At 31.6% G+C, this 15,461-nt stretch overlaps 1 protein-coding gene across 1 annotated transcript; it reads right to left on the bottom strand.

Annotated features, from left to right (window-relative positions):
* Positions 1 to 3,622: 3,622 nt before the first annotated feature.
* LOC147397579 (protein SMALL AUXIN UP-REGULATED RNA 51-like) lies at positions 3,623 to 4,363 on the bottom strand. The gene has a single exon (XM_086450968.1). The coding sequence runs from the start codon at positions 4,257 to 4,259 to the stop codon at positions 3,756 to 3,758; it is 504 nt and encodes a 167-aa protein (XP_086307094.1). The 5' UTR covers positions 4,260 to 4,363; the 3' UTR covers positions 3,623 to 3,755.
* Positions 4,364 to 15,461: the final 11,098 nt, after the last annotated feature.

The following is a 15,461-nucleotide window of genomic DNA, read 5'->3' as shown; positions in this document are numbered from 1 at the left end:
CAACAATCAAAGACTTCGAGCATTTTAGTAATCTGGCACATTAATGTATGTATGTATGTATACATTAATATTAATATATTAATACAATTTTTTGACTATGTACTATTGAATTAAAACGAAATTATGTTCCTATCTCATACTTGCAAGTTTTGTTTTTCAACTATCACAAATGGAATGACCTTATTATATAGTACGTAAATGGTTAAACACGCCTACTTGGAAGGTGACATAAAATCCACTTGATTGGGTGGTTGCGTTTGGGGCTGTATAGGCTTAGGTAAAAATGAAGCAAGAGTATATTTGTTGAGTATTACCTTGAAGTCTACATAACCTGAATCATGTATATGATTTTCTTTTCTTTTTTATTTTAAAAGTATTTAATCATTGGAAGTAAAGTATTTTATAAAAAATGTGGGTTGCCTATGGTAATAAGATTTTAATATTATTTTTTTGTTATCAATTATTATGATTGAGAATCGTAATTTATCTTTTCAAAAAGAAATATTTTTTAATAGTTATTTTTTTCTTATCAAATACTAATGTCAAAGATCTCATAGGAAAGTTAGTGTTATCCACCACTAACATCCATTCTCATTTTGTTTTTTAGTAAAAAAGACAATAGTATGTTAGTCTTTTACATGATAAATATATTTATTAAAGACTATATATTTGTGTTTATTATGTCCATTTATTAATTTGACAATGATAATATTTATATAATAAACACAATTGAGTTGGTACAGTTGTGAGACAAATCTTTGTGTGGGACTCACTTTAACAACTTTATTGCATTTTCTTTTTTACTTCCTTAATTTTATTTTCACCTTAATTATATTTTCTATTTTATCCCTTTAACTTCAATATTATTTAATAATATTCTTCCAACTTTATTTTTTTTCACTTTTATGCATACAACTCTCCTATTAAGCTATAGTTATGTGGGTTCCACTTTATTTTTGTTTTACATTTTGTCCCATATAAGTTTACTAAACTTTTTCTTTTACCCCATTAACCCGTTTTATTGTTTTTCAATATGTAACCCCTTTAACCTTAAGATTTTTTTAATAATATCCCAAACCAATTTAGACTTGATTCAAACCATTAATTTCGTGTCATTTTCAAGTCTTGTTAAAATTGTCACAACTTATTTCAAGTTTATGTTTTCTCACCCCCTTAATTGGAGAAAGGACGCTTGTGCCATAGGTGAACTCTAGTACTTTTATATAATAAAATGCAACTGTAGGATCCATGGGTATAGTTATGAGGGATAAACGTTCCATCCATCCCTTTTGTGGGTCTCAATGTATTGTCTTCTCTCTTTACCACTTTAATTTTATTCTCTTTTTTCTCCTCGCTCTTCCTTCATTTTATAATAATACCCCTTCAACTATTTTTTTTTTTTTATATTTTTCTCTTTTAACCTTAAAGATTTTTTTAATATTCTTATAATTTTATTATTTTTTTCACTTTTACCCTTAAACCTCCAAAATGGATGCCTATGACATAGGCATGAGTGAACTCTACTATGTGACTATGTGTGTGTATATCTATATATCACATTTGCTATTTCCTTATTTATCTTGAACATACATTCGACTCTAGGATATATATGCAAATTCATCAGTATATAATTATTTTTTAAAATTTAATTATATACATGATTATTTCAATAATCTCCCCCCATCAAGAAAACTATGGTTAATATGCCATCATGAGATGAATATTATAAAATACAAACAAACAAAGGGAGGCAAGTAGGAATCAAAAGCACGTCCCACCAAGCAGGAAACCAACAACTTAGAGAGAAGAAAGTCATTTTAAGTTTTAATTTAAAAGGTGATATCTTTAGGTTCACAAAGCACAAATCTCGAGGGATATCCAATTTATAAGGTAGTATTATTTTTCAAAAAGAACATAACATATAGTTAAAATATGAGGGAGCATCATAAAACAACAGTGTAGGATTCACCATAAATTTATGATCATTTGGAATTTGGATCTTTAGGGTTGTTGAGATCTTTAAATTTCTTATTTTACCTAATGATTTAATAATTATCTTTGTAACTCGAAAAATTAAAATTTATGCATCTACTTATTATCTAGATATAATGAGATTACTATAAAATATTTACTCTTCGTCTAGGTTAATTAATAGACAAATTTTTTTTTTTTACTTAAGCCAATTCAAATATTAAAACTGGAAGATATTACTTTACCAAATCAGAAAAAAAGCCATAGCAGACAAACCCAAAGCATCTTCATCGATCATATATAGTGCAATGCTCATCATCAGCGAACCCTTATCCTAAAAATTTAGGCTCTTAAACCTCAAAAGAATGACACTTGTTTACTAGACCATATGCATTCATCAGTTTTATAATTTACGAACTTGTGAGTTGTCACTTTTAATATTGATGAATTTATAGATATACCATCGAATTCATTGATTATAAGAATTCACTCGAAATGCATGTGTTTGGGAATTAAAATGAACAGTGTATCGAAATCAAATTTGAATATAAGAAGCACATGTTTTGAAAAAAAATTATTTAGAATAAGTAAGAGTTGGGTTGCCAATCGGAGTTCTCTCTCTCTCTTTTGCTAGATTTTTTACTTTTATTTTTGTTTAGGATTCTATATACACCTAATCATAATTACAAACAACTACTGAAATTGTATGAACGGATGTTATAAAGTTTTGTAATGTTGAGATTATAAATTGAGCCAAACCTTGGTAGTGTTCTAAGAGTGTTTTAATCTTTAATTGTAGTGTGATAAATAATTTTAAAAATTAAGGTGTAATAAGTAAAAGTTGGAGTGCTAATAGCAGCTCTCTTGATATACCCATCTAAAAATAGCCTGAAAATCATAAAACGTCCCTAAAAATAACTCATCCTATTGTTTAAGCTTTAAATCATAAAGTTATTGTTGTAGTTGGTAGAAGTACGGATCTACTAAAGAAACATGAACTAGAGGAAGAAGAAAAAGGAAAAAGAGTAATATTTTCCTTACAATCCAAAGATTTTAATCCTTGCTAAGGGTCGTCATCAGCAATCCAACACTGACACTCAAAAATCAAAAATCAAAAAACAACTTTTTTTTTTTTTTGGGACTTGATCCAAGGTTTTGAAAATGGATGGCTAGCAAAATTTCCACACCTAACACAAAAATTTAAAATTAAGATACGAAGATGAAAAATATTTTTTTTTCTAAATTTATAGAATTTTGTCCCCAACAACCCTGAAGCATCGGATCATTATTTATTTATTATATTATTATTATTATTATTATTATCATTTTAATGCCACAAGGTGAGCCGAACGATGATCCTTAGTATGGGTAAAATCCTTACGACTGAAAAAATAAAAAATAAAAAATCCAAACAGCCCAACATCATAGTAATCATAATAATATTTATAAAAAGAAAGAGGAAAAATGGCTCCAATAATATGAAAAATTAGAAATGAAATTTTCATTAATTCTCAAATATTATCATCATCATCATCAGCATCATGGCTCTTCAGACGTATTGATGCCCATAAAACCCTAAAATTGTTATAAAAAGAAGAAAAGAAAACATCTCATTGAAACCCACCATCAAAGATTAAGTTCATGGATGGTTAAAAAAAGGAGAAAAAAAAAAAAAACCGAAAACCATGAAGGTGGCTCGCCCATGCCCTTTACAGACTCTTTTCTATAAAAGAAAAAAAAAACCAAAAATAAAAGAAACCCTAAAAACACCATCTACAATGACATCAAACTCTAGCTTTCTGTAACAGAGGAGTAAATGCGTGAGAAGAATCTAAACCCTCTTTACAAGAATCAGAACCCACTTCAGAAAACATCATCAAGAACTCATCCAATTCCATCCTTCCATACTTCTCCTCATTCTTCTCAAGAACCTTTAAAACCCCTTTAAAGAACCCTACCTCGCATGGCAAAACCAGTCCTCCATTAGACGGATACCCAAATTCTTCTTCTGATTTCTTCAGAAGTGACAAGAAGATCGGCAGATTGAGGAACCGGGCCGGGATTACGAACCGTCGGTGATTTAAGCCGACATAAACAGCGAGAGAACCGGATGGAATGCGACGAGTTGAACTGGATGAAGAAGTCGAACCGGAGTCAGGGTCAGAGTCAGAGTCTGTATGAGAATGGCGAGACAGGTGTTTGAGGCTTATTGTCTTCCATCGCTTCATCACCTGCCTTAGTTGAACGATTTGACGGATCTTCTCAACCTTTTTAATGGCGCTCGCCATTGAAGCTGTTTCAGAGAAACAGAGGGCGAGAGAGAGAAAGAGAGGGAGAGAGAAAAAAGAGATTGAAGTAGTTTAACGGGAGACTTGGAAAAAGGACGGTAGTATACTTAAATGAAAGAAATCTTGGCATCTATTAAACTTCCAAAAATTCCTTCTAAAGTTTTTTAATTACTTGAGTACCCTTCTATTTACTTCTATTTACTTTTCTTTTTTAAGAAAAAAATTTAAGTAATTTTTTATTTATTTATTTTTAAATTGACTTAAAAGCCCACTGAGCGTATTGCAAGTATGCCCATTCAGGTAATTTTCTTTTTTCTAAATTCATAATATTAATTGAGGATTTGTCTTAATTTGTGGTATGAGTCATGATAATATGACCCCCTTCTTAGAACCATGGACCATTTGCGTTCGGATATTAAAGAAAAAGATTTACGATTCTGCATATCTCGAGATAAATGATTCTGTAATCCAACATGTAATAGAGGGTTTGGGATGATTTGAGAAAGGAACTACCTATGTGACATTTGTTATTTTTTGTCATTTAGCAATAATTAAAACTCGTCTTCATTTGATTGACAGATCATTTTAACAAGAAAAATGCTGGAATGATACAAACAGATACACAAGGGTGACACAAATGATGTGGTGGCGTGCGCATAACTGTAGATGCTTATTACTCATATTTCACATAAAAGCATCTATGGTAATGTATACAACACCACGTCATGGTGTCGTCTTTCTTGCATCACCTATAAATGGACATTTTTATTCATGGGCTAGTTCATAGTAATACAAAATATTTGATTCATTTTGACAAATATTTCACAAGATTATAAATAGTTTAATAATAAAATGATGCACACATGCTGACACATACACGATCTGTATGTGATTGACATGACAAGGGCACGCGGAATTGTGTATCTTTGTTCTAGTGCATCCTAAAAAAGAAAAACTATGATTTTGCACCCTTATCACATCAACTACGTACAAACCACATATGTTTATCACTACTCTTCAAAAAAAAAAGTTGTAAACATGAGTTGCAATTCATCTAATTTTATCACCAACATCATTAGTGTAATCAACATTACTTTCTCTCACTTATTTGGGATTTTGACGATAGGAATCCAATTCCCACTTTCGATATTGTAACCATGGTTCTAAAATGAGTGGAATGAAGGAAGAATTTGGGTAAAATTCTTTTGATAAGCATGGGAACAACTTTTCCATTTTTGGAATCAACTTAAAATGCTTTTTGAACATTGCTTCTATGCATTTTTTATGCCAAATATGTTCATATGGTAGGGGATTCGTATTAGTTTGTGGCATATAGGTCTAGTTAAAAGAAGGGGTCTGTGATCGATTTGAAAAAGAAGAAAAGTGATATTTGTTAATTTTTGTCATTTAGCAATACTTAAAATGACAGACCAACATCGAACACGTAATTGACTCGACCACAAGTCATTCCAAAACAAAGACACATTTCATGAAAATCCAATATGACACTAGCATTTGTATTTATGGGTTTATTCATAGTATTTAGATCTATGATTCATTGTGACGAATCTTCCATTGGATTTAAGATATTACATAACAATGACGGGGTAGTCGATTTGATTTTAATTTTAAATTTGTATAACCGATCAAGTTTGTTTTGATTCCAATTTTACCCCCAACTTGAATCAAGCTGACCTATGTGCACCCCTAATTTTTATCATTTCGCAATAATTAAACGACAAACCAACTTGAAACCGTCATTAGTTAATTAACATGACCACATGTCATTGCAACAATGATACATTCATGCATCCCTTTCTCAAACATTTTATCTATGGGTTTGTTCATCGTATTTAAATAACTCTATTTTTTGTACTTAATATTTCACAATATCTAAGATATTTTATTAAAAAAAATTATGTTATTCCCCATATTCTATTATTTCCATCATCATTATTATCTTGGCTTCTGATATTATGAAATGGAGGAGCAAGATTTGTTCAATCAATTCCAAATATTTGGTATGCTGCTTTATGTCTTGTTGTTGTACGACACAAATCTAACTCTACAAATTCACTTCTATCTAGAGCAATATATCTTATTCGGTTCATTGGATTATATCTATATGTATTATGAAATAAATATCAATATCAATGGATATTACATAATGTAAGTTGTCATTTTTATGTATAAAAGTCACATAATGTCAAACTAATAATAAATGAGATAATAAAGCAAAATAAATATAGTCTTTAAAAGCACGTGATTTGAATTACCATACATAGTGGTATTCTTTACGTAATTTCACCAAACCCAGTTAGTTTGATATTTAAGACTTCTAATATTGGATAAATATTTTAGTTATCACAATAAGGGTGCTCATGTAAATTTACAACTTCACCTACCCTCATCTTTTGAAAATCTATAGTTAAAAGGTAAAATAATTCTGTTTGGTAGGCAAGATTTCCTTTTATAAGCATTTTTAAGCTATCTATTATTAAAAATCTATTGTGGGTGATTTTGAATTAGTAAAAAATCTGAAAATTAAAAAAAATTAAAAATAAGCTGAAATAAGCTTTGCCCGATCAGGGACGAATTTACCCCCTGTCCCCAAAGAATTTTGGACATCTATGGATTTATAATCTATGGCGACAAATTTTAATGGATAAAAAAATTTGTTACTATTACCCCGACAAATTTATTTTACACTTTTAGTTTTTCCCACAACTATTTTTTTTCACTCTTAGTTGTCCCCACAAAAAAATTTCTACTATTAGTTGTCCCACATGAGCAAAATCCGCTCCACCCCTGACTTGATTCAAGCGAAAAAATGATAGATTATCTCCTCAAGTCTAATAGTGGTGATTTTGTCCCCATCGTATACATTGGATGCGGACGGTAAAGTCAATCCCCCATCTGACGGGCCCCACTAATTTTTTTTTATTAGTATAAGTAATAAGGCTATCAAATATCAATGGGTTCATATTTAGAAAATTCTCCAAATTTTTTCAAAAGCACTTTGACTAAGGGATTAGCCAATAAAATTAAGAAATGGAGTTAATCATAGAATAAGATAAATTTTATTTGCTTCCAACATTCAAATCTCAAGAATAATTTAGGGTTTTAGGGAGGTTGAAGACATGATTTTTTATTTTTATTTTTTTGTAAGAAACCCAAATTTCTTAAGAAAATTTTCCAATTTATCCCAATAAACCATATTTGAATAATTTCCGAATTCTAAATTGATTTAATTATTATTGCGAATGAAAAGTTTGATTTTGGAATCAAAACCTAATAGCTGAGCTCAACGTTATCAACATGGTTGATTTTTAATCATAGATATGTAGCTATTGTTTGTTGCTTTAGTAGATGAGATCTCCAACTCTACGTGAGATGGTGCAGTATGGGATTGACAAACGGTGGCGATGTACTGGATAATGTTTCACCTCCTCATTATAATTAAATATTCAAAGTAAGGTGATAGAATCAAACGTCAACGTATAACCAATCCAGTACAATTGGATTGTACGTAGTATCCCTCACGTGATTAGATCACATTTACTTTGACTAATTTAACCTTCTTTGAAGAATCCCGTAATCGATGGAATGAAGAATTTCTTCCTTAAACATAACTCCTTGAGAAAATTTTAAACTTCGCAGTGAAGATTGCTTCTACCCTCAAATAAGGTTTGATGCACATAGTCAAATAGACAGTGGAGATGAGAAGAAAAAAATACAAATTTTCTAGGAGTTGTGCTGGAGAAACTTCAAAATTGGATCTCATATCGCACATTTTGACGTGAAAATAGATAGGAACCATAGATGTTTTTTCACTCATATCTCGAGTGAGGTCCAATCTTAAGGTCACTTCAACATTACTCATTTTCTAGTTTGGGATTAGTTTCTCTTGAAAAATCCCCAGTAAGCATCTTTCCATCCTAGTTATTACGATAATTTTTCTTTAAAAAAAGAATAATGCTGAAATGAACTCAGGTTGAAATCTCATATTGTATTTTTTAACGTGAAAATATATGAGAATCATAGATGATTTTCATCGAGATACGAGTAAAAAAGTATTTATGATTCCTATCTACTTTCACGTCAAGAAGTGCAATATAAGATTCTAGCTTGAGATCACTCCAACACGACTCCTTAAAAAATTAAGATAGATTTTGTTTTTCATTTCATAGATTAGACTACCTAATTAGTTGTTAAGTCAAATCTAATCTTACATAGAAACTATATTTCCTATTAATTACTCGTTTATTAGTAAAATTAATATTTGAATTATTTACTTTCTTTTTTTTCTCATTCTTAAAGGATGATTTTCTTTGGAGCAATTTTATATTTTGGATGGATTATTTATTAATAGTAAATTCATTTTAGGTTTCTCAGGAGAGGTATTTCAATTTTATTGAAAAGTTGAGATTGAATGATTCTAACTTTATTTTTTAGGGAAATTGTGAAAAGATGTCATTATGTTCTCTATTGTCAACCTTGCCGAAGCATGTAAATTCTGTTCGTAGTCTTTGTTCGGTCATTTTATTTTAATCTTTAATTTAGAATAATCAATATTAGTGTAAGGGTATATTTGCAATTTCAATAGGCTTCGAGTTTACATAACCCGTGACTTGTCAAGTCTAACTTTTACATAAAGAAGTTGGTATCAAAAGTTTGATACTGACACCCAAAACATTCGTACAGATTTAACTGATCAGGATATACTTCTATAATTACAAGAATTCCTTTAACATGAAAAATTAAAATTTGTGGTTGTCACAAGTACCTGAAACTATATGACACATTCATCTAATCAGCTTTTTAGTCCATCCATGGCTTGAGGATCACATCAAAATGATCCTGATTGATAATTTCTAGACTCCCAAAAATTATGGATTTACAAAAAAAAAAAAAGATTATCTAATCTCACTTTTTTGGTTAGATGTAGTCCAATATTGGGACAAAGATTCCTAAAGTAAATAATAGGTAAGTTGCATTGTTGAATTGTCAATGTCATCATCCATGTCTTTACTCAATTTCCTACTATTTGTGGGTGGCAAGCGGGGACATGAATTAGATTTTGTCTCTCTATTTATATTACTCATCATCTATGTTTTAAAATCTTTGCAATGATAGGGTTTGTTAATGAATCTCACCGTAATCTTTTAATTGTCGAATAAAAAGTTGTGATCTTTCTTCTATGGAAAAGAGGGTCTTTTGGAACTCAATGGGATATCGTTGAAGTTAGCGATGTCAAATGATCAGATTAGACATATATAATTTAATAACTTTGAATCTGGATCGAGTATTTGGGTCGTTCTGATAAGGGTCCAATCCTATAAGGACCAAACATGTTTCAATATGATTTGGATCATTATATTTATATTTGATAAACTCGATCCAATTCTCAACCGATTGATTTTGGGTTTGATCTAATTCTTATCGAATCGTTTCTAGGTACAACATAATTCCTACTGGATTCAGCCTAGGACAACCCCAATAATCCATTAAATGCCATAGTCGTAGCACTTTTTTCCCTAACTCCCTATAACACTTTTTTCATAATAAAGGGTTGATAAAGTCAACACTTTCCATCAATGCTGCTTAGGTTTAATGAAAATTGTAACCTTAATTAAGTTTGAGGCTTTCCATCAAAGGTTGAGACCGATGGTCAAAAATGCTAAAAATTAAGGATCCCAAGTAAATAAGTAGTCATAATCTCTATTTTTTCTCTCATCTCAGTCGTTGGTAAGAGTCGAGATCTCATTCGGTCCCCCACTTCTCTAGATAGGAACTATGTCTACGTGGCACGACTTGATTAAGAAACAAAAGCATTGGACTATGTGAGCGGCTTGGTTAGGAGTTCAAGGTGTTTTAAACACCAATAAAAACATGCCACATGGAGACATATCTTATTTTATAGGAACATGACATCATATTGGATCTTGAGTGTGTTGGAGTAGGGATCCAATCAAGTGTCCCGTTCTTAACTAAGGTCAAAATGAACCCATTTTATGCCACATGGCATTTTTGTTGACCCACTGACGGTATGGATATGTGGTCTATTCCTTGGTGACTTTACACACAAAAGATCAATTTGATTGGTGATTTGCATTCATTTATTATAGCATTGTCTTAAGAATGATTTCTAATCATTGGATTTAAATTCTTTTTTAAGAGATTATATCTAGTGCATACAAGTTATCAAACACTATGAGTTTTGGTGCGTAAGTTCACCACGAGATGAAACACCTATCCATAAGATAAGTGGGTCCTCAAAATTCCATGTGCAATAAAATGGGGTGCCACCTGACCTATGGGACACTTGATTGGATCCCCACTCATAAAAAATAAAGAGGTATTAACGCCACACCAATTATGTACAATTCTATAGTGATTTATATAAGAATTGGTGTGGCAATAACAACTCTCTAAAAATATTATTGTTCTAAACATACCAAACAGTTTAACTTAAATTGCCAAAAATGCCATGCTACCCACCTACTTTTGTGGGAAGAGTTGCGTTACCCTAGTTAGAGGAAAAAAATAAAAAATAAAAACAGATTTTAAAATGACAAAAAGTGTAAGCAAGGTGCATGGTTGATAAGTAACTTCAAGCCGAAATAAACGTGATGGGTAGCTTTCATTTTTGATAGATATTATTTTGATACAAGATATATTTATATACAATATTAATTGTGAGAAGGGTCGTGCTGAAGTGATCTCAAGGTTGGATCTTATATAACACATCTTAATGTGAAAGTGAATAGGAATCATACATGCTTTTTCACTTGTATCTTGAGGAAAGCATCTATGGTTCTCATACACTTTCATGTCAGGGTGTGCGTTGTGAGGCCCAATCTTGAGATCACTTCAGCATTAGTTTTATGTGAAACGTCTCGTGCTCGTGAAAATAATAAATTTGAATGTCTGATGATCTATCATCCTTTACATGCTTCCATTGGATATGTTTTCGTTTTGAAGAGCTCGCATTGAACTCTTTTTGATGCTCAAGTAGACACAAAAATATAATATCTATAACAAGCCACACGTATGATTCGTTAGTGAAGATGTTCGATCCACCAGTAGACGAGTCCTACTACATAACCATCTAATTATTTAATTTAATTTAATTTTTTTTGCTAGTATCTCTCTTTTGAAATTGTTGAATGAAAAGATTCGAAAATACAAAATAAAAATTGATTATATTAAATTTTGCCTTCTGCTACGAAGTAAATTTACTAGTTAGATAAGAAAAACATAGGTTTTATACTGGTTAATAAAGTTTTCCCACCAATACCTTTTTTTAGTTCCTAGGAATCTCTTCTCATCTAAACCTTTTTTTTACATTTTCCAATTTAGAATTGGGGAATAGGAATGAAGTTCTTGGGCAGTTTTTATTTTTTATTTATTTTTAATAACATTGAATTGTAGGTGTCAAGTTTGGATAATAGAGAAAGATAATGCCAAGTTGGTAATTATTTTAGAAATCTATAAACCCCTAACATTATCCTACCATAATTTTCTTTCCATTCATGCTATAATGTTACATGAACTACTAATAAAAGATCCACTTAAATTAGAATTGAATGAAGGAAATATTCATTCAATTATCTTCCTCCAATGTTTATCCCCATAAAGAATGGCTTAGATTCAACGTCACATGCATTTCGAGGAATAATTTTGATTTTATTCTTTTTTTCCCTAAATTTTCAAAAATATCTCTTCAATTTTATTATTTGTATTCTTCTCTCGATTTTTATTATCTTTACTCTTTACCTTTTTTCCAATGATACTCCTATAATTTTTTTTGTCTTTCCTCTTTTTATCCCTCTAATCACAAAGAGGATGATCATGTTGTAGGCACAACAAACTATAGAGGATATATATATATATATAAGTAAAATAATCGTTTAAATTAATTTTGTCAATAAATGAGAAGATTGATCTAGGTCAAAAATAATTTAAATGACTAAAGAGAAGGTTTGAGAACAGATATATCAAAATAAAATTAGTCCTCAGTTTATGGATTTTCATTGGGATTTGTAAAACAAGGCCCGATGACCAACAACAGCCCAGATGACTAGATCATGTAACATACCTTTCAGATGTATTTATCTGATGAACGTCCTAGATTTCTCCCTTATTCATGGAAATAATAACCTTGATTTAACGTATTTAACGGATGATCACATGGAAGGTTACTTTCGTAATTTACTTTCTTATTAAGAAATATAATAAATAAAAGTATATATTTTAGACAGAAAATCGAAGGATGTGACCGCGGTCAACGTTGTCTAGATTCCTCGCTTCTGTGTGGACCCAAGCGACTGTACCAAACAGACTGACCGGAAAGTGAGGAGGGTCAGCCTCCTTGGATGCCCCCCACAAAATTTATTAAAAACTGACTAGACGTCCACCGTTTTCTGTTGACCGTTGACAGGTTAGCCGTTATTCACGTTTCTGACTCTTAACATTCACGCGTTGTCGCCTCATATTGCAGATCTACTGATATAGTGCTCCAGGAATAATTTTCCATTAAACACGAACGCTCTTTTTATTTGACACGTGTAAATTACCCGGTGAGGATTAGATAATATATTCAATGTGAATCTGGATTTCTAATTTTGTCTATGGTTGGAAATGAGCTGTACATTGCAGTCAGTTGGGTTATTGGGCTTACCTTCTTAAAGTCCAATTTAAGTCCACTGTTTTTACCCATGGGCCGCATTTTATGCTTTTGAGATTGGAAATAAGATCGAACAGAGGCGTGTCCCACCCATACGAAAATACTAGCCAATATGTGTCCAACAGATAACATAATTCTAACTGATATAATAAAATCGATGTTATTTTACTCTTTTGCATTGCGATGAAGAGTTCCAACACTTGTCTATCAATCAAGAGTACGTGTGGGCACTGATTCAGATGCCACGTGACCTTCATTGAATGGCTCTCAGATTCAGATTTAAAACTATAAGGACATTTTTATTTTTATTTTTTTTGAATATTCAAGATTACCCCTGTTTTCAATCTGTTAAGGTAGCTTTTAAGATCACGGTCTCCTCTGATAGACTAACAACAAAATATCCTAAATGCCCTTGTCAAAATCACTTGATCTTTCTTAAAAATAAAAAAGAAAAAAAGGATCATCTTTGGACTCTTCAACCTTTAGGATAAATTATTGAGCTTAGAACCATAGCACGGTTGGTTGACATAACGCAATGTAACATTGGGTTTGTGGGTTGAGGTGTAGTTACCCAACAAACAAAAAGAAAAATTGCAAGATAAACTTTTGCTTATCTATTTGTTATGTTGCTGATTTATATTCTGTTAATTAATGATATTATATTGGTAAAAGGAACTATACCAAGGAGTAGATACTACAGGTCCAACTATATTACCTTGGGCCAATTTCATCTCGAACGCAATTTTCTACATTATTGAACATAATCTTCAATCAATCTTCTTCAAATTGTCTCCAATCCTCATATAGAAAACCTCTAAGATTTTTCTACCCATATATGTATTGTCCAAGAAATCCTACTTGTTCTCTAGGTTTGAAGGTTGAAATCGGAGTACATTTCATTTTAGTGTAATGATTTTGTAGCTCAACATGACAGGGTAACTCAAAAACTCAACTAACGTGTATCTTGCAAGAATCGTAGATTTTCCCCTTGGGATACATAACTGCACATCACCATAAAACATGTGCAGTTGTGTATCTACGGTTCTTGCACCAGCCATGTCAGTGAGTTTTTGAGGTATCCTGTCAGGTTGAGTTACAAAATCAGCACTTTTCATTTTATCCTATATGTAAGCACAATGGGTTTTGGTTACTGGTTGAAGATGAGGGCACTTAGGCCATATTTTATTAGTCTTTGGAGGAAGATTGAGGTCAAGAGGTAGTCAACCATATGGGTATCACAAAAATTTTACTAAAAAGTGGAAAGATGTATCTAAATTATCATATTTTATAACATAGAGTGGCATGTGAGGTGAACAGATTTATTGCAAGAGTTGCTTAAGATTAGGGAGAAATGAGTGCATTATATTCAATTTATATTTACAATTCCACATGCAGGCACATTGGATGCTCTCTCAGAGATGCAAATTAGAATAAAATCTGTTGTACTATTTTAGGCTCTTAAACCTAGATTAAGATGAAGACAACATGATCTTACATCATCTACTAAAGCCATTGTGTCTAGAAGCTTTGACAAGGGGACTATGCCGTAATGATCTTCTCTAGGACCACGGTACAGCTCAATAGATGGGCCTCTTTTAAGATCATAACTTTCCTTTTTAGCATTTTCTTGCTTACCCATATGACTCCTAATTTGGTTATTAGTGTAAAATACATCACCTCTCCCTCAAGACCCCATTGTCTTTGGCATTCAAAAGTGACAGAGAATTTGGTTATTAGTGTAAAATACACCACCTCTCCCTGGTTATTAGTGTAAAATACATCACCTCTCCCTCAAGACCCCCATTGTCTTTGGCATTCAAAAGTGACTGAGAATTTGGTTATTAGTGTAAAATACACCACCTCTCCCTAAGACCCCATTGTCTTTGGCAATCAAAACTCAAAAGTGACATAGTATCACATGGTGCCTACTAAAAGTTCTTGAACTTAAGTCAGATTCACAATACATTTTTTAATAAAATTGAATGAATAAACTAATAATTATACATTTTACTTGAAGATTTTGACCTATCCTTAGCTAATTTGGAATGTTTCCTTGACCAAGTCTTCATGCATCCTAAATCCTTAGAGATCATGCCATTTCATTTTTGTGAATTACAGCTCGTGTGTTTTGTATATTCTTCTCCTTTTGACTAAAAACCAAACATGTATATTCATTGGATGTCAATATGAGATCCCATCCCATATCATATAGATGCACTTTAAGATAGAAAGCTATATGTTGAGGTGATACATGTACGGTCTAGAGGGTGATAATGTTTATTTTCCATTTGATTAGACCATGATTAGCGCTTTATAATTTGAGCAGTGAGTCAGATCTAATGGTGGTGCTCTCGCACACTTGTGTTATAGTGCACTTGTGCACATACACACAAACACAGATCCATAGGCTTGAATTCATCAATGGGTTTGCATATATGTCAAGCTCCACAAAAGGAACAACTATGATTTGAAACTTCAATCTCCTATCTACTAAAATCAGGAATGGAGGAACA

Source organism: Akebia trifoliata, chromosome 8 (genome assembly GCF_017979445.1).
Source record: "Akebia trifoliata isolate Shusen 1 chromosome 8, ASM1797944v1, whole genome shotgun sequence".
In the NCBI taxonomy this organism is placed as follows: Eukaryota; Viridiplantae; Streptophyta; class Magnoliopsida; order Ranunculales; family Lardizabalaceae; genus Akebia; species Akebia trifoliata.
Note: the sequence above shows the minus strand (reverse complement) of the source record. Positions and strands in the feature narration are given on the sequence as shown.

What these genes read in the sequence shown, in the direction of transcription:
- LOC147397579 (XM_086450968.1), bottom strand. Translation starts at nt 4,259, where the DNA reads ATGGCGAGCGCCATTAAAAAGGTTGAGAAGATCCGTCAAATCGTTCAA.